The following is a 20245-nucleotide window of genomic DNA, read 5'->3' on the forward strand; positions in this document are numbered from 1 at the left end:
TCCGTGAGTTCGACGGCTACTTCAAGTGCAAGAAGGATTGCATCGGCACACTTGGATTAACCACACTCCATAAGTGCATAACAGCTATGAGGATGCTTGCATACGGAGTTCCCGGTGATTCACTGGAAGACTATGGACACATGGACGAGTCCATGACCATTGAGTGTAAGTGCAAGTTCTACAGGGCAGTGGTGGCAGTGTTTGGACCTCAATACTTGCGATCACCCAATGATGAAGACATTGCTCGGATCCTAGCACAGAATGTAGCAAGAGGATTTCCTGGGATGCTTGGAAGCATAGATTGCATGCATTGGAAATGGAAAAACTGTCCATTTGTTTGGTAGGGGATGTACAAAGGCGACAAAGGCGGTTGCAGTGTGGTACTTGAGGCAGTGGCCACACACGGCCTCTGGATTTGGCACTCCTTCTTTGGTATGCCAGGAAATCACAATGACATCAACGTACTGCAGTGTTCGAATGTCGTTGCCAACCTTGTTGAAGGTCATGCTCCTCCAGTGAACTTCAAGGTCAATGGGCGGCACTACAACAAGGGATACTACCTAGCAGATGGCATCTATCCGAGATGGTCCACATTTGTGAAGACTGATGACCCACAAGTATAGGGGAACTATCATAGTCCTTTCGATAAGTAAGAGTGTCGAAGCCAACAAGGAGCAGAAGGAAATGACAAGCGGTTTTCAACAAGGTTTTCTCTGCAAGCACTGAAATTATCAGTAACGGATAATTTTGTGATAAGATAATTTGTAACGGGTAACAAGTAACAAAAGTAACTAAGGTGCAGCAAGGTGGCCCAATCCTTTTTGTAGCAAAGGACAAGCCTGGACGAACCTTATATGAAGCAACGCGCTCCCGAGGACACACGGAAATTACTGTGAAGCTAGTTTTCATCCTGCTCATATGATTCGCGTTTGTTACTTTGATAATTTGATATGTGGGTGGACCGGTGCTTGGGTGTTTTCCTTCCTTGGACAAGCCTCCCACTTATGATTAACCCTCTCGCAAGCATCCGCAACTACGAAATAAGAATTAAGATAAATCTAACCATAGCATGAAACATATGGATCCAAATCAGCCCCTTACGAAGCAACGCATAAACTAGGGTTTAAGCTTCTGTCACTCTAGCAACCCATCATCTACTTATTACTTCCCAATGCATTCCCCTAGGACCAAATCATGGTGAAGTGTCATGTAGTCGACGTTCACATAACACCACTAGAGGAAAGACAACATACATCTCATCAAAATATTGAACGAATACCAAATTCACATGATTACTTATAACAAGACTTCGCCCATGTCCTCAGGAATAAACGTAACTACTCACAAAGCATATTCATGTTCATAATCAGAGGAGTATTAATTATCATTAAGTATCTGAACATATGATCTTCCACCAAATAAACCAACTAGCATCAACTACAAGGAGTAATCAACACCACTAGCAACCCACAGGTACCAATCTGAGGTTTCGAGACAAAGATCGGATACAAGAGATGAACTAGGGTTTGAGAGGAGATGGTGCTGGTGAAGATGTTAATGGAGATTGACCCCTGGTGATGACGATGACTTCAATTTCTCCCTCCCAGAGGGAGGTTTCCCTGGCAGAACAGCTCCGTCGGAGCCCTAGATTGGTTTTGCCTAGGTTCTGCCTCGAGATGGTGATGCTTCGTCCCGAAAGCTTCCTTCTTATTTTTTCCAGGTCAAAACACATCATATAGTAGAAGATGGGCACCGGAGGCCTGACAGGGGGCCCACAAGGCAGGAGGGCGCACCTAGGGGGTAGGGCGCGCCCTCCACCCTTGTGGATGGCTGGTGGCCCCTCTCTGGTGCTTTCTTCGCCAAATATTTTTTATTAATTCCAAAATGACTCTTCATGAAGTTTCAGGACTTTTGGAGTTGCGCAAAATAGGTCTCTAATATTTGCTCCTTTTCCAGCCCAGAATTCCAACTGACGGCATTCTCCCTCTTCATGTAAACCATGTAAAATAAGAGAGAAAAGGCATAAGTATTGTGCTAGAATGTGTAATAACAGCCCATAATGCAATAAATATCGATATAAAAGCATGATACAAAATGGATGTATCAACTCCCCCAGGCTTAGACCTCGCTTGTCCTCAAGCGAAAGCCGAAATCGAAAAATATGTCCACATGTTTAGAGATAGATGTGTCGATAAAATAAAATACGGACATGAGGGCATCATGATCTGTTGGGGAACGCGGTAATTTCAAACATTTTCCTACGATCACACAAGATCTATCTATGTGATGCATAGCAATGAGAGGGGAGAGTGTGTCCATGTACCCTTGCAGACCGAAAGCGGAAGCATTTCAATAACATGGTTGATGTAGTCGAACTTCTTCGTGATCCAACCGATCAAGTACCGAACGTACGACACCTCAGTGTTCAGCACACGTTCAGCTTGATGACGTCCCTCGTGCTCTTGATCCAGTTGAGGACGAGGGTGAGTTTCTTCAGCACGACGGTGTGGCGACATTGATGATGATGCTACCGGCACAAGGCTTCGCCTAAGCACTATGATGGTATGATCGAGGTGTGTAACTATGGAGGGGGGCACCGCACACGGCTAAAAGATCAACTTGTGTGTCTATGGGGTGCCCCTTGGCCACGTATATAAAGGAGAGGGAGGAAGAGGCCGTCCAAGAGGGGAGGCGCGCCATGGGGGGAGTCCTACTAGGACTCCAAACCTAGTAGGATTCGCCCCCCCCCCCTTTCCTATTCCAAGTTGGAGAAGGGGGGAAGGAGGAGGAGGAGAGAAGGAAGGAGGGGGGCGCCGCCCCCTCCCCTTGTCCAATTCGGATTGGGGCAAGGGGCGCGCGCCACCTCCTGGCCGACCCTCTCTCTTCTCCACTAAGGCCCATGAGGCCCAATAACTTCCCGGAGGGGGGGTCCGATAACCCCCGGTACTCCGAAACTTATCTGAAACGACCCAAACCATTCCGATGTCCAAATGTAGCCTTCCAATATATGAATCTTTATGTCTCAACCATTTCAAGACTCCTCGTCATGTCTGTGATCTCATCCGGGACTCCGAACAAACTTCGGTCATCAAAACACATAACTCATAATACAAATCTTCATCGAACATTAAGCGTGCGGACCCTACGGGTTCGAGGAACTATGTAGACATGACCGAGACACATCTCCGGTCAATAACCAATAGCGGAACAAAGATCTTTATCGGTTAAACCACATAACAACATACATTGTTCCCTTTGTCATCGGTATGTTACTTGCCCGAGATTCAATCATCGGTATCATCATACCTAGTTCAATCTCGTTACCGGCAAGTCTCTTTACTCGTTCCGTAATGCTTCATCCCGCAACTAACTCATTAGTCACATTGCTTGCAAGGCTTATAGTGATGAGCATTACCGACAGGGCCTAGAGATACCTCTCCGATACACGGAGTGACAAATCCTAATCTCGATCTATGCCAACCCAACAAACACCTTCGGAGACACCTGTAGAGCATCTTTATAATCACCCAGTTATGTTGTGACGTTTGATAGCACATAAGGTGTTCCTCCGGTATTTGGGAGTTGCATAATCTCATAGTCTGAGGAACGTGTATAAGTCATGAAGAAAGCAGTAGCAATGAAACTGTAACGATCATAATGCTAAGCTAACGGATGGGTCTTGTCCATCACATCATTCTCCTAACGATGTGATCATGTTCATCAAATGACAACACATGTCTATGGTTAGGAAACATAACCATCTTTGATTAACGAGCTAGTCAAGTAGAGGCATATTAGGGACACTATGTTTTGTCTATGTATTCACACATGTACTAAGTTTCCGGTTAATACATTCTAGCATGAATAATAAACATTTATCATGATATAAGGAAATATAAATAACAACTTTATTATTGCCTATAGGGCATATTTCCTTCAGTCTCCCACTTGCACTAGAGTCAATAATCTAATTCACATCGCCATGTGATTTAACATCAATAGTTCACATTTGTATGTGATTAACGCCCATAGTTCACATCGCCATGTGACCAACAATCAAAGGGTTTACTAGAGTCAATAATCTAGTTCACATTGCTATGTGATTAACACCCAACGAGTACTAAGGTGTGATCATGTTTTACTTATGAGATAAGTTTAGTCAACGGGTCTGTCACATTCAGAGCCGTATGTATTTTGCAAGTATTCTATGTCTTCAATGCTCTGCATAGAGCTACTCTAGCTAGTTGCTCCTACTTTCAATATGTATCCAGATTGAGACTTAGAGTCATCTGGATCGGTGTAAAAGTTTGCATCGACGTAACTCATTATGATGAACTCTTTATCACCCCCATCACCGAGAAACATTTCTTTAGTCCTCACTAAGGATAATTTTGACCGTTGTCCAGTGATCTACTCTTAGATCACTATTGTACCCCCTTGCCAAACTCATGGCAAGGTACACAATAGGTCTGGTACACATCACAACATACTTTATATAACCTATGACTGTGGCATAGGGAATGCCTTTCATTCTCTTTCTATCTTCTGCCGTGGTCGGGCTTTGAGTCTTACTCAACTTTACACCTTCTAATACAGACAGAACTCCTTCTTTGACAGATCCATTTTGAACTCTTTCAAAAACTTGTCAAGGTATTTACTCATTGAAAAATCTTATCAAGTGTCTTGATCTATCTCTATATATCTTGATGCCCAATATGTAAGCAGCTTCACCGAGGTCTTTCATTGAAAAACTCTTATTCAAGTATCCCTTTATGCTATCCAGAAATTCTATATCATTTCCAATCATCAATATGTCATCCACATATAATATTATAAATGCTATAGAGCTCCCACTCACTTTCTTGGAAATACAGGGTTCTCCAAAAGTCTGTATAAAACCATATGCTTTGATCAAACTATCAAAGTGTTTATTCCAACTCCGAGAGGCTTGCACCACTCCATAAATGGATCGCTGGAGCTTGCACACTTTATTAGCACCCTTTGGATCGACAAAATCTTCTGGTTGCATCATATACAACTCTTCTTCCAAAAATCCATTCAAGAATGCAGTTTTGACATCCATCTGCCAAATTTCATAATCATAAAATGCAACAATTGCTAACATGATTCGGACAGACTTAAGCATCGCTACGGGTGAGAAAGTCTCATCGTAGTCAACTCCTTGAACTTGTCGAAAACCTTTTGCGACAAGTCGAGCTTTGTATATAGTAACACTACTATCAGCGTCTATCTTCCTCTTGAAGATTCATTTATTCTTAATGGCTTGCCGATCATCGGGCAAGTCCACCAAAGTCCACATTTTGTCCTCATACATGGATCCCATCTCAGATTTCATGACCTCAAGCCATTTCGCAGAATCTGGGCTCATCATCGCTTCCTCATAGTTCGGAGGTTCATCATGGTCTAGTAACATAACTTCCAAAACAGGATTACCGTACCACTCTGGTGTGGATCTCACTCTGGAAGACCTACGAGATTCGGTAGTAACTTGATCTGAAGTTTCATGAGCATCATCATTAACTTCCTCACTAATTGGTGTAGGAATCACTGGAACTGATTTCTGTAATGAACTACTTTCCAATAAGGGAGAAGGTAAAATTACCTCATCAAGTTCTACTTTCCTCCCACTCACTTCTTTCGAGAGAAAACTCCTTCTCTAGAAAGGATCCATTCTTAGCAATGAATATCTTGCCTTCGGATCTGTGATAGAAGGTGTACCCAACAGTTTCTTTTGGGTATCCTATGAAGATACATTTCTCTGATTTAGGTTCGAACTTATTAGGTTGAAGCCTTTTCACATAAGCATCACAGCCCCAATTTTAAGAAACGACAACTTCGGTTTCTTGACAAACCAAAGTTCATAAGGCGTTGTCTCAACGGATTTTGATGGTGTCATGTTTAACGTGAATGCAGCTGTCTCTAATGCATAACCCCAAAATGATAATGGTAAATCGATAAGAGACATCATAGATCACACCATATCCAATAAAGTGCGGTTACGATGTTCGGACACACCATTATGTTGTGGTGTTCCAGGTGGCATGAGCTGTGATACTATTCCACATTGTTTTTAAATGAAGGCCAAACTCGTAACTCAAATATTCTCCTCCACGATCATATCATAGAAACTTTATTTTCTTGTTATGATGATTCTCCACTTCACTCTGAAATTCTTTGAACTTTTCAAATGTTTCAGACTTGTGTTTCATTAAGTAGATATACCCATATCTGCTCAAATCATCTATGAGGGTCAGAAAATAATGATACCCGCCACGAGCATCAACACTCATTGGATTGCATACATTGGTATGTATTATTTCCAATAAGTCACTAGCTCGTTCCACATTTTCGGAGAACGGAGTTTTAGTCATCTTGCCCATAAGGCACGGTTCGCAAGCATCAAATGATTCATAATCAAGTGATTCCAATAGTCCATCTTTATGGAGTTTCTTTATGCGCTTTACACCGATATGACCCAAACGGCAGTGCCACAAATAAGTTGCACTATCATTATCAACTTTGCATCTTTTGGCATCAATACTATGAATATGTGTATTACCAAGATCGAGATTCAATAAACCATCAACATTGGGTGTATGACCGTAGAAGGTTTTATTCATGTTAACAAAATAACAATTATTCTCTTTCTTAAATGAATAACCGTATTGCAATTAACATGATCTAATCATATTCATGCTCAACACAAACACCAAATAACATTTATTTAGGTTCAACACTAATCCCGAAAGTATAGGGAGTGCTCGATGATGATCATATCAATCTTGGATCCACTTCCAACACACATCTTCACTTCATCCTCAACTAGTCTCTATTTATTCTGCAACTCCTGTTTCGAGTTACTAATCTTAGCAACCGAACAAGTATCAAATACCCAGGGATTACTATGAGCACTAGTAAGGTACACATCAATAATATGTATATCAAATATACCTTTATTCACTTTGCCATCCTTCTTATCCGCCAAATATTTGGGGCAGTTCCACTTCCAGTGACCATTTCCTTTGCAGTAGAAGCACTCAGTTTCAGGCTTAGGTCCAGCTTTGGGCTTCTTCACAGGAGTGAAAACTTGCTTGCCATTCTTCTTGAAGTTCCCTTTCTTTCCCTTTGCCCTTTTCTTGAAACTAGTGGTCTTGTTTAATCATCAACACTTGATGCTCTTTCTTGATTTCTACCTTCGTCGATTCCAGCATCAGGGAGAGCTCGGGAATCGTTTTCGTCATCCCTTGCATACTATAGTTCATTACGAAGTTCCACTAACTTGGTGATGGTGACTAGAGAACTCTGTCAATCACTATCTTATCTGGAAGATTAACTCCCACTTGATTCAAGTGATTGTAGTACCCAGACATTCTGAGCACATGCTCACTAGTTGAGCAATTCTCCTCCATCTTTTAGGCAAAGTACTTGTCAGAGGTCTCATACCTCTTTACACGGGCATGAGTCTGAAATACCAATTTCAGCTCTTGGAACATCTCATATGCTCTGTGATGTTTCAAAAACGTTCTTGAAGTCCCAGTTCTAAGCCGTAAAGCATGGTGCACTAAACTATCAAGTAGTCATCATATTGAGCTAGCCAAACGTTCATAACGTCTGCATCTGCTCCTGCAATAGGTCTGTCACCTAGCGGTGCATCAAGGACATAATTCTTCTGTGCAGCAATGAGGATACACCTCAGATCACGGACCCAGTCCGCATCATTGCTACTATCATCTTTCAACTTAGTTTTCTCTAGGAACATATAAAAACATAGGGAAGCTATAACGCGAGCTATTGATCTACAACATAATTTGCAAAATACTATCAGGACTAAGTTCATGATAAATTAAAGTTCAATTAATCATATTACTTAAGAACTCCCACTTAGATAGACATCCCTCTAGTCATCTAAATGATCACGTGATCCAAATCAACTAAACCATGTCCGATCATCACGTGAGATGGAGTAGTTTTCAATGGTGAACATCACTATGTTGATCATATCTACTATATGATTCACGCTCGACCTTTCGGTCTCCAGTGTTCCGAGGCCATATCTGCATATGCTAGGCTCGTCAAGTTTAACCCGAGTATTCTGCGTGTGCAAAACTGGCTTGCACCCGTTGTATGTGAACGTAGAGCTTATCACACCCGATCATCACGTGGTGTCTCAGCACGAAGAACTGTCGCAACGGTGCATACTCAGGGAGAACACTTATACCTTGAAATTTTAGTAAGGGATCATCTTATAATGCTACCACCGAACTAAGTGAAATAAGAATATAAAAAGATAAACATCACATGCAATCAAAATATATGACATGATATGGCCATCATCATCTTGTGCCTTTGATCTCCATCTCCAAAGTACCATCATGATCTCCATCATCACTGGCATGACACCATGATCTCCATCATCTTGATCTTTATCAACGTGTCATCACATGGTCGTCTCGCCAACTATTGCTATCGCATAGCGATAAAGTAAAGCAATTATATGGTGCTTGCATCTTATGCAATAAAGAGACAACCATAAGGCTCCTGCCAGTTGCCGATAACTTTAACAAACATGATCATCTCATACAACACATCATGTCTTGACCATATCACATCACAACATGCCCTGCAAAAACAATTTAGACGTCCTCTACTTTGTTGTTGCAAGTTTTAGGTGGCTGCTACGGGCTTCTAGCAAGAACTGTTCTTACCTACGCATCAAAACCACAACGATTTTTCGTCAAGTGTGTTGTTTTAACCTTCAACAAGGACCGATCGTAGTCAAACTCGATTCAACTAAAGTTGGAGAAACAGACACCCGCCAGCCACCTGTGTGCAAAAGCATGTTGGTAGAACCAGTCTCATGAACGCAGTCATGTAATATCGGTCCGGGCCTCTTCATCCAACAATACCGCTGAATCAAAGTAAGACGTTGGTGGTAAACAGTATGACTATTATCGCCCACAACTCTTTGTGTTCTACTCGTGCATATAACATCTACGCATAGACCTGGTTCTGATGACACTGTTGGGGAACGCGGTAATTTCAAAAAAATTCCTATGATCACACAAGATCTATCTATGTGATGCATAGAAACGAGAGGGGAGAGTGTGTCCACGTACCCTCGTATACCGAAAGCGGAAGCATTTCAATAACGCGGTTGATGTAGTCAAACTTCTTCGCGATCCAACCAATCAAGTATCGAACGTACGGCACCTCCGCGTTCAACACATGTTCAGCTCAATGACGTCCCTCGTGCTCTTGATCCAGTTGAAGACGAGGGTGAGTTCCGTCAGCACGATGGCATGGCGACGGTGATGATGATGCTACCGGTGCAGGGCTTCGCCTAAGCACTATGATGGTATGATCGAGGTGTGTAACTGTGGAGGGGGGCACCGCACACGGCTAAAAGATCAACTTGTGTGTCTATGGGGTGCCTCTTGGCCACGTATATAAAGGAGGGGGAGGAGGCCGGCCAAGAAGGGAGGCGCTCCATGGGGGGAGTCCTACTAGGACTCCAAACCTAGTAGGATTCGCCCCCCCCCCTTTCCTATTCCAAGTTGGAGAAGGCGGGAGAGGGAGGAGGAGAGAAGGAAGGAGGGGGCGTCGCCCCCTCCCCTTGTCCAATTCGGATTGTGGAAAGGGGGGCGCACACTACCTCTTGGCCGGCCCTCTCTCTTCTCCACTAAGGCCCATGACGCCCAATAAATTCCCAAAGGAGGGGTCCGGTAACCCGGTACTCCGAAACTTATCTGAAACGACCTGAACCATTCCTGTGTCCGAATGTAGCCTTCCAATATATGAATCTTTATTTCTCGGCCATTTCAAGACTCCTCTTCATGTCCGTGATCTCATCTGGGACTCCGAACAAACTTCGGTCATCAAAACACATAACTCATAATACAAATCATCATCGAACGTTAAGCGTTTGGACCCTACAGGTTCGAGAACTATGTAGACATGACCGAGACACATCTCCGGTCAATAACCAATAGCGGAACCTGGATGCCCATATTGGCTCCTACATATTCTATAAAGATCTTTATTGGTTAAACCGCATAACAACATACGTTGTTCCCTTTGTCATCGGTATGTTACTTGCCCGAGATTCGATCGTCCGTATCATCATACCTAGTTCAATCTCGTTACCGACAAGTCTCTTTACTCGTTTTGTAATGCTTCATCCCGCAACTAACTCATTAGTCACATTGATTGCAAGGCTTATAGTGATGAGCATTACCGAGAGGGCCCATAGATACCTCTCCGATACACGGAGTGACAAATCCTAATCTCGATGTATGCCAACCCAACAAACACCTTCGGAGACACCTGTAGAGCATCTTTATAATCACCTAGTTACATTCTGACGTTTGATAGCACACAAGGTGTTCCTCCGGTATTCGGGAGTTGCATAATCTCATAGTCCGAGGAACGTGTATAAGCCATGAAGAAAGCAGTAGCAATGAAACTGTAACGATCATAATGCTAAGCTAACGGATGGGTCTTGTTCATCACATCATTCTCCTAATGATGTGATCCCGTTCATCAAATGACAACACATATCTATGGTTAGGAAACATAACCATCTTTGATTAACAAGCTAGTCAAGTAGAGGCATACTAGGGACACTATGTTTTGTCTATGTATTCACATATGTACTAAGTTTCCGGTTAATACAATTCTAGCATGAATAATAAACATTTATCATGATATAAGGAAATATAAATAACAACTTTATTATTTCCTCTAGGGCATATATCTGGATCTTTTTCCAACACATAGTGCTTGCCAAAAGGAAAAAAATGTGAAAAAGGAAAGGTGAAGATCACCATGACTCTTGCATAAGGGTAGAAGATAAAAGCAAAAGATAGGCCCTTCACAGAGGGAAGCATAGGTTCTTATGCGCTTTTATAGTTGGATGCACAAAATGTTAATGCAAAAAAAGGTCACTTTATATTGCCGCTTGTGATAAACAACTTTATTACGAAGTCTGTCGCTTTTATTTCTTCCATACCACAAGTTTGTATAAAGCTTATTTTCTCCACACTAATAGATCATACATATTTAGAGAGCAATTTTTATTGCTTGCATCGATGATAACTTACTTGAAGGATCTTACTCAATCCATAGGTAGGTATGGTGGACTCTCATGGCAAAACTGGGTTAATGGATGTTTGGATGCACAGGTAGTATCTCTACTTGGTGCAAAGGATTTGGCTAGCATAAGTGGGAAAAGCAAGCTCAACATGTTGGAGGATCCATGATACATCTTCATTGTATCTACTTTTCCAAACTCTTTTGCCCTTGTTTTGGACTCTAATTTGAATGATTTGAATGGAACTAACCCGGACTGGCACTGTTTTCAGTAGAATTGCATTGGAGTTATTTTTGTGCAGAAATAAAAGTTCTCGGAATGACCTGAAACTTCATGGAGAATGCTTTTGGAATAAATAAAAATATTGGCAAAAGAATCAACCAGAGGGGACCCAACACCTGCCCATAAGGGTGGGGGCGCGCCCTACCCCCCTGGTAGCGCCCCCTGGCTTGTAGGTCCCACGAAGCTCCACCGACCTCAACTCCAACTCCATATATTCACGTTCGGGGAGAAAAAACCCAGAGAGAAGGATTCGTCATGTTTTACGATACGAAGCCGCTGCCACCTCCTGTTCTTCTTCGGGAGGGCAGATCTGAGTCTGTTTTGGGCTCCGAAGAGGGGAAGTCATCGCTGTCGTCATCATCAACCATCCTCCATCACCAATTTCATGATGCTCACCGCCGTGCGTGAGTAATTCCATCGTAGGCTTGCTGGACGCCGAGGAGAACTAAGCAATGAGGGACATGAAAGAAATCCCTTTCTTATCCATCCCTTACCCTAGTCAACATACTTGGTTCTTCATAATTCGGACGAGGCAGATCTGTTCAGAAGGGCCAGTGTTAGTAATTTGGTACTTAATTCAGAAGTACCCCACTCTTTATGTGAATCTGGCACAAAAATCCTATAGCTCCACAGAGAAGTTGACAATGCCTTCCAAACAACTCATGATGACAATGTGAGCTACATATTGTTGGAGGGGCTAGAATGTTGTGTTAGTGTTACAGGGACACGATTCTTCCGCAATCGCCTTGCGATGTCAAGAGATGGTTGGTTGGGATATCATCGTTGTTGTAGGTCGTCGATCGCTATTTTTATCGCCGTGGGAACAATGGACAACATATGAGCATAATAGCATTTTTTATCAGTAATTTGGAAGAAATTGGGGTGCCATTTGTCCAATTATCTCTGCTATACTAGTTTATCTATACATTTGCTTTGTCCCATTATGGCATAGGTTTTTGTAGGAGACAGATGCTTCACATGTCCACTGTATGGTGTTGAAAGAGCACGTACAAAATAACAAGAAAAAAGAGAGAACCATTTTGGTTGTCCGGCATTGCTTAAAATAGCTTATTATCAAACATGTAGTAAAAGTCGAAAGTTTGTTTGAAACCTTGAACTACTAAAAATACAAAATTTAAAGGGTAAAGTCTAAATCGAACCCAACCTTCCTATCACTCAATTTGGTAGTGCCAATATTTTTTTATCATGGCCTTTAGTTGTCAAAATCTTGTTTGGGCCTTTGGATTGCTGAAGTAGCGAGATTGATAATGGGTTTGCTAACATGTCCTGAAGCAAGGGGTTTTTCCTTCCTTTATTACATACAAGGCATCTGTAGGATGGAGGGATGCAATTCCAGACGCAACTCAAGAACGGGCGCTTCAGTCCGAGAGTCATTAGTGGTATGCACTATGTAGTAGCGAGTGATGAAAGAGATGGAAAGTAGAAAGAGCCCTTCACGTACAAATTAATCTACCATGGACCCCCAAAGGACTCTAATTTTTCTTCCCGACGCCTTCTGTTCTCAACGTTCTGTTTCACTGTCCTTCAAGTTAAGCATATATGCTTATGCTTCTATATCAACACGATATTGGGAATAGTTCACTCATGTACCTCATCGTTATTAATATGGAGTACAATGACATTGATAGAGTGAAGAAGGTGAATGTGAAATAATTTAGTGAATGAGTGTATATATATAGACGAGTGAGCAATCAATATGGTATAATTACAAATCAAAGGAGATAGCAAACAATCTAGCACCCACCTTCTCTCTAAATGAAACAAGTGTACTATTTGTCCTCAAGAGACCAAATTAATGCATATAATCAAGAACTCTGTATGTCTTGACATGAGATGGGAGTTCACGTGATTAAGACTAGGAAAGAGTATCTTTCATAACCAAAGACACATTACAAAGAACTGAATTATGCTTACATGTGTATTTTTCGATAAATGATGCTTTTATTATCTCAAAATGTAGCATCAAACGTATACAAACCATTAAGAGTATCACCCTGCCTCTGCATAACTAGGACGCACACGGTCAAATACCAATAGTCTGACAAACAGAAAGGTAAAAGACCAACAATTCGGCAACAATAGAGTTCATAGACTAACAATATGTCTGTGTCGAAAGAGATGGTGGACCGATCCGGAGATTATGCTCACAGGTGTATGTGCCCTCGAAACTACAAAAGTGTGTCTCTGTCTTTATGAATTGGAAAAGGTTTGGCTGAACCTAAGCTATAAACTGTAACTCAGATATCCCATCTTTGTATCTTTGGCATTATTCAAAAACATGAAATCCACTCTTAAGACAAACAAAGCTTCCTCGGTGAAATAATACTTAAAACTTATGTTTGCAGAAATTAAATCGTTGAAGGGCGCAATCTTGTGCCCAACCAGCGCACGACTCCACATTGGATGATTAACTCGGGCGAGCACCATGCTCGGCGTGGTCTTTAGTTGTTTTCTTCCTCGCAGGTGACTGTCGGGTTCTAGCTCGGTGTTGGAAGATTAACTTGGGTGAAAAATGTTCATACCATTAAAAAATGGTAATCATGTATTTGAAAAATGTTTCATGCCTATAAAGTTTTTGTAAGGTGTATATGAAAAATGCATAATGTGTATAAAAATGTTAATCATGTGTTTGAAAATATTAAACATGCATAAAAAATGTTTCATGCATATAGAAAAATGTACAATATGTTTAAAAACATAGACATCGAAATGCAAATTTGAAAAAGAATCATGTACTTGAGAATTGTTGAACGTGTATAAGAAAAAATGTTTCTTATTTATACACAAGACGTGCAATCTGTATGAAAAAAGTAGGCATCAAAAGATATAAATTGGAAAAAATGCAATCATATATTTTTAAAAAATTATAATGAAAATGTTTCTTCAGTATACAAAAAAATGTACAATTCATATGAAAAAAGTAGACATCAATACATATTCTGAAAAATATTAATCATGTACTTTTTTAATGAGTATAATAAAATTCCTACTGTATACAAACATGTTCGATCCGTATGAACAGAATCAATAGAACTCAAAACACATATTTTTAAAATGTAAATCAGTTATTTTCAAAATTATAAATATGTGCTAAAAATGTTCTGTTTATGGGAAATGTACAAGGTACATAAAATAAAGTGGACATCAAAACCTTTTAAAAAATGTTAATTCTATATTTAAAAATATTAAACATGTATATGAAAAGTCCTGATGAATATGAAAAATGTACATTGTGTGTGAATTTTTTTATTCCTATTAAAAAAATGTTCCCAATAAAAAAGTTGACAGTGTATTCAAATAAGTGTCCAAAACATGTATTTGACAAAAAATGTTACATTGTATATTTAAAAAATGTGTAACATGTGCACTAAAATTATACATGGTTTACTGAAAAAATTTAGGCATGTGTTGAACAAAAAAGTAAATAATGAAAACCGACCAAGAAACAAAAAACTAGTGAAATTGTAAAAAAACAATAATAAAAACAAACGAATGAAAATGGTAGAAAACAAGAAAGAAACGAAGATAACCAAAAACATATACATGGGCTAGGGTTTTTGCCTCCTGCCGGCGCCGCCGCAGGTCCGCCTCCTCCCCAGTGCCCCTAGGGCCATTGAGGCGCGGTGGATCTCGACAAGGGCCGGTGGGAGGGCTTCACTTTTTGTCGTTTATTTCAGTTTTGCTAGGGTTTGTTTCCTGCTTAGGAAGACAAGACGACGGCGGCTTCCTGAAGATGGAATAAAGGTCTCCCCGCCTAGCCCCCGTTCGACGGTGCGTCTAGCACCGTTGGTGAGCGTGTGGAGGTGTGTCTCCGGCGGATCTATCTTTGCTGGATTTGCTCGGATCTCGTCGTTGTTCGACTATGTTCAGTTGTCTTCGGATTGGATCCTTCTGATATACGTTATTCTTCATCTGCGGGGGTTGGTATTCTGGTGCGCTGGTCCTACGGGGCCTTAGCACGACGACTTCACGACTGTCTACTACAACAAGTTGTGTCCGACTCCGGCGATGGAGGGGCGATGATGGCGGCGTGCCTTCGGCTCGCTTCAGTGCTTGTAGTCATCGCTAGGTGGTCTACGGATTTGGATGTACTTTCTATTTCTGGCATTTGTTGTACTGCCATATGATTGAAGATGAATAGATCGGAAATTTTCTCAAAAAATATATAAAAGACAAAGAAAATAAAACATTCATTGAAACCCGAAAAAAGAAACAAAGGAACCAAAGAACTCATAGGAAAAAATAAATAAATAACCTAAGTGAAACCGAGAAAGAAACAAAGAAAACCGATAAAAAAGTGAACAAAATAGAAAAAAACAAAGAAACCCATGAAGAAACAAAGAAATCCCAAAAGAAAAAATAGAAAAGCCAAAAAAAACAACAAGGAAAACACAGACCAAACCAACAAATAGCATATTTGTCGAGAAGCCAGCGAAAAGAAAAAACACCAAAACGGGTTGGGCCAGAAACGATGGGAGGGTAAAATCCTTCAGGCGAGACGAGCTTCTATCACAAGTTGAGCCAGATATAGCTCTCGCGGCGCTCTCTGACTGTAAAGTTTCTTCATTCGGCCGATGCGGGGCTTTAACTCAGTGCAGGACTTTGGGGGGAATTTGACCCAAGTAGAGAGGTTTGAGAAAAAAAATACTTTTCTCCGTCTCATAATAAGGAGAGTCCCTGTATGACGCCCGTGTGCGTCCACGAGCTGCGGCTACGCACATGGTGATCCGAATGGGCTGGCCCATTTTCAGTTTAACTTAAAAAAAAGGCAATGTATGAACGCTGTAGCATTTTGGTACTGTAGGGAAACGATACTGTACCTTCTGGTTTACTGTAGCAGCCCGTTTTTCCTTGGTTTTTACTTCAACATTTTATGAAAATATGAATACATATGCGTGTTTCGAATACACATTGAACATTTGTAATATAGATTGAACAATTTTTTTAAAAAATGTGAACTTTTTTGTAGAAAAATGTCGAACAAATTTCAAATACATGATGAACATTTTGTATTATACATTGAACAATTTTTAACATATGATGAACAAATTTCAAAATACAAAGCGAATATTTTGTAAAATATACTTTGAACAATATTTTATATATGATAAACATTTTTGTAATACAAGATGAACTTCTTTATAATGCATGGTGAACTTTTCATCAATATGATAAACATTTTCTTAGTATACGATGAACATATTCGTAATACATGGTGAACTTTTTATATAATATGAAAAAAGGAAAAAAGAAGCATAAACAGAAAAAATTTAAGCATAAAAAAGGGGAAAATAAACCAAAACAAAAGAAAAGAAAACTGAAAACCGACAAAAGAGTGAAAAAACCGAAAGCAAAAAACATCAGAAGAAAAACGAAAAAAAGCTCGCAGGAAACAACGTGGAAAACAGGAGAGCAACTAATTAACAAGCGCTCTTTCGAAAGCCTCGCAACGATCAGTTCCACTTGGCGCTCTCTCAGCGATTTGCCACGTGTCGCGCTCTGGGCACTTTCTCCGGATTTAATTTTTTAATTTTTCTGCACGCGTTTTCAGCCTTTTAAACGTTTTTTTCTGGTTCTTTTCGATGTTTTGGTTTTTCACCGGTCTTCCCTAGCTTTTCGACCAAAAATGTGTCTTTTTTTTCTTTCGCGAGAGTCACGGTTTTGTTTCCGCGAGAGGCACGGTTGTGCTTTCGCGAGAGGCACGACCGAGCCTCTTGGAAACGAAAAAAATGTGTTTTCTGTTTATTTTCCTTTCGCGAGAGGCACGGTTTTGCTTCCGCGAGAGGCACGGTTGTGCTTTCGTGAGAGTCACGGCCGTGCCTATTGGAAACGAAAAAAAAACATATTTTTTTTTTGCGAAAGGCACGGTTTTGCTTCCGCAAGAGTCACGGCCGTGCCTCCTCGGAAAAAGGAAAAAAAATGTGTTTTTTGTTTTTCTTTTCTTTTGCGAGAGTCGCGGTTTTGCTTCTGCGAGAGGCATGGTTGTGATTTCGTCAGAGGCACGGGCGTGCCTCTTTCAGAAAGGGAAAAACCCGTGCTCCCGATTTGGTTTTTTCGTCCGGTTTTTTTGTTTGGTTTTTTCGTGAAAAAAAAGTTCGTCAAAACCTATCAACATGGGATCTAGTTTTGAAAATCTCGACGCGAGAAATCCAACGGCGAAAACGGTTCGAAATTTGGACGCAGGTTTAAGAGATAAAACGTTTTGAATAAACAGATTTACGAAAAAAAGGGAAAACTCCCAGGTTGGGACAAGTGGCGCACATACAGCGCACCACTTGTAGTAACCTGAGGAATTGGAATAATCTTCGCAACAAGTACTCCTTAACTAGTGATTTCGGAAAAACAGCACGCGTAATCCGTACGTGGGCCGGCCCATGCGGAGGCTCCCTTGAGCGAAGCCTTGACCATTTGCTGCCCGCGGGCGGCAAATAGGATTTGCCACATACGGATTTGTGTTTGCCCCTCTACGTCCGTAAAGTTCTTAATTAGGCCGGCGCGGGGCTCTAACTGGGCCGCAGCCCACAAGGCTGAGCTGGGGCATCTCTGCCCGCATCGCAGCCGTCCATTCGTCACCGATCCAACCGTCCATTGCCCGTTCGCGCGGATCGACGGGCCCACACTACCCCCTTCCCGCGCCGTTTAAATATCTGCCCAAACCCGTCGTCCAAACACAACACACTCCCGCCTTCTCAAATCCCCCATCGCGCCAAATCTCTCCGCACCTCCTCCAACCATGGACGCCTCAGCCGCCGCCGCCGTCTCCAAGGCGAAGAAGTACGTGGTGGGGCGCAAGCTCGGCGGCGGCCCCAGGAAGAAGGCGGTGGCGCGGTCCGTCAAGGCCGGGCTGCAGTTCCCCGTCGGCCGCATCGGCCGCTTCCTCAAGAAGGGCCGCTACGCGCAGCGCGTCGGCATGGGCGCCCCCGTCTACCTCGCCTCCGTCCTCGAGTACCTCGCCGCCGAGCTCCTTGAGCTGGCCGGGAACGCCGCCAAGGACAACAAAAAGTCCCGCATCATCCCGCGCCACCTGCTGCTCGCCATCCGGAACGACCAGGAGCTCGGCAAGCTGCTCGCCGGCGTCACCATCGCGCACGGCGGCGTGCTGCCCAACATCAACCCCGTGCTGCTCCCCAAGAAGACCGCCGAGACGGAGCCCAAGTCGCCCAAGAAGGCCCCCAAGTCCCCCAAGAAGGCTTAGTCGATTGCTGTCCAGTGCTTCGTAGTAGAATTAGTGTTCGCTGTTTGGGTAATGGTGTCGATGTAATGCTATGTTCTGCCGAGAAAAAAATGTCAGAAATCTCTCTGACTTTTAGTAAATTCTTTGCTCTGTTCTCTGATTGTTCATTGATTTTGCAATGCTACGGAGATTTACATCTGCGTGGTGGGATGAATTGTTGTATTTACCAATTGTTTGAATCTGAATTCACTTCGTGTGGTTACTAGAAAAACAGAGTTGCAAGCTGAAGAAGCCGTGGACCAACCTGTATTTTACCTGTCACGTAATATGATTTCAGGTTCAGAGATTTGTGTATGTCAAGTAATACCAAATCCCACGTTCATGATTTGTGTGCGTCTGTTCATGATTTTGCAATGCTATGTAGTTCTACATCTGTGTGGTGGGATGAATCCTCTGTATTGTATTTACTACTCATTGAATCTGACAAATTCACTTGGCCTGGTTACTAGAAATTCTTAAAAGTCAGAGTTGCAAGATGAGAAGCCAGGCTGTATGAGGCCAGGTTCAGACATTTGTGTATGTCAAGTACCAGTAAACCAAATTTCCAGCTTATGTAGGAATAAATGATTAGCTAAAAAAGCATATTCCTCTAGTGGCTTATGTCAACCGAGATCACTACATTCTAGAACACGTACTATGTTGCTTGATGATGACTGAATAAGTTCAGTTGCACATCTCTGAAACAAATACAGAGAAAGAGGACCCATTATTGATAGCCTACAGTTGCTGGGGTTATGGGAACTTAGAAAGGCTTCTAGCTGATGAGTTGTGAGTGACTAATTTTCTTCATAACAACATCCACTTTTACGATTTCCACACATTTGCTCGTCGTTTTCTTGAAAAATATTGGCTGCTTGTGTGATGCACTGCTGTTTTATATTCTAGTGCCCGCGATCTGTTTTATACTACCATTACATTAATATACTGTAAAAATGTTATTTTGTTCAACAAAAAGTAATCCCTTAAGACAATTGTTTTGTCTTTTGATGATCCTCTGTTAATTTGTCTTTTAAGCATGTTATTTTCTGGATTGTCCATGGAAAAATGGGCAGTAGTAACTACACTGTCTAAGCATACAGTAACTGATGCCTCACTCTTGAATGCCCTACATCTGTTCAGAAGGGCCAGCGTTAGCAACTTGTTACCGAATTCATGATATTTCTCGCAGCTGGTAGAAGGTTTGTACCACACGGAGCAGATCCAAAAACCTGCCAAAGTTTTTAAATGTCACTGCAAATGAAAGTTCAGCCTTACTACATGCAGCGAGGCGCTTGATATACTAATTCAAGGGGGTTGTATACTTGTATGGCCGGAATGATATGTGGCACGATCAAAATGAATTCATTAGCGGTTTGCACCGGCTCTTGTTGCACATTTTCAACTTAGAGCATCTCCAGCCGCGTCCCCAACAAGGCCCCCCAGGTGATTTTTCGGCCGCCGGCGCCAAAAAATCGGCCCAGTCGCGCCCTCAGGGGCCCATTTTTCGCCGGCTCAGGCCGAAATTGGCGCCGGCAAACCCAACCCGAACCCGGCGCGCTGGGGGGCGCTCGGGGGCGCCGGGCAAATCGTTTTTGGCGCGAAAGCGCCGGGGCCAGCCG

At 42.1% G+C, this 20245-nt stretch overlaps 1 protein-coding gene across 1 annotated transcript; it reads left to right on the top strand.

Annotated features, from left to right (window-relative positions):
* The first annotated feature begins 18086 nt into the window (after positions 1 to 18086).
* Positions 18087 to 18742, top strand: LOC123113660 (probable histone H2A.5). The gene has a single exon (XM_044534962.1). It carries the CDS (start codon positions 18147 to 18149, stop codon positions 18606 to 18608), a length of 462 nt encoding a protein of 153 aa, XP_044390897.1. The 5' UTR covers positions 18087 to 18146; the 3' UTR covers positions 18609 to 18742.
* The last annotated feature ends 1503 nt before the right edge of the window (positions 18743 to 20245 follow it).

The sequence above is a fragment of the Triticum aestivum genome, chromosome 5B, assembly GCF_018294505.1.
Source record: "Triticum aestivum cultivar Chinese Spring chromosome 5B, IWGSC CS RefSeq v2.1, whole genome shotgun sequence".
Lineage (NCBI taxonomy): Eukaryota > Viridiplantae > Streptophyta > Magnoliopsida > Poales > Poaceae > Triticum > Triticum aestivum.

Excerpts from the sequence above, each read along its gene's own strand:
- LOC123113660 (XM_044534962.1), top strand. The coding sequence starts at position 18,147 with ATGGACGCCTCAGCCGCCGCCGCCGTCTCCAAGGCGAAGAAGTACGTG.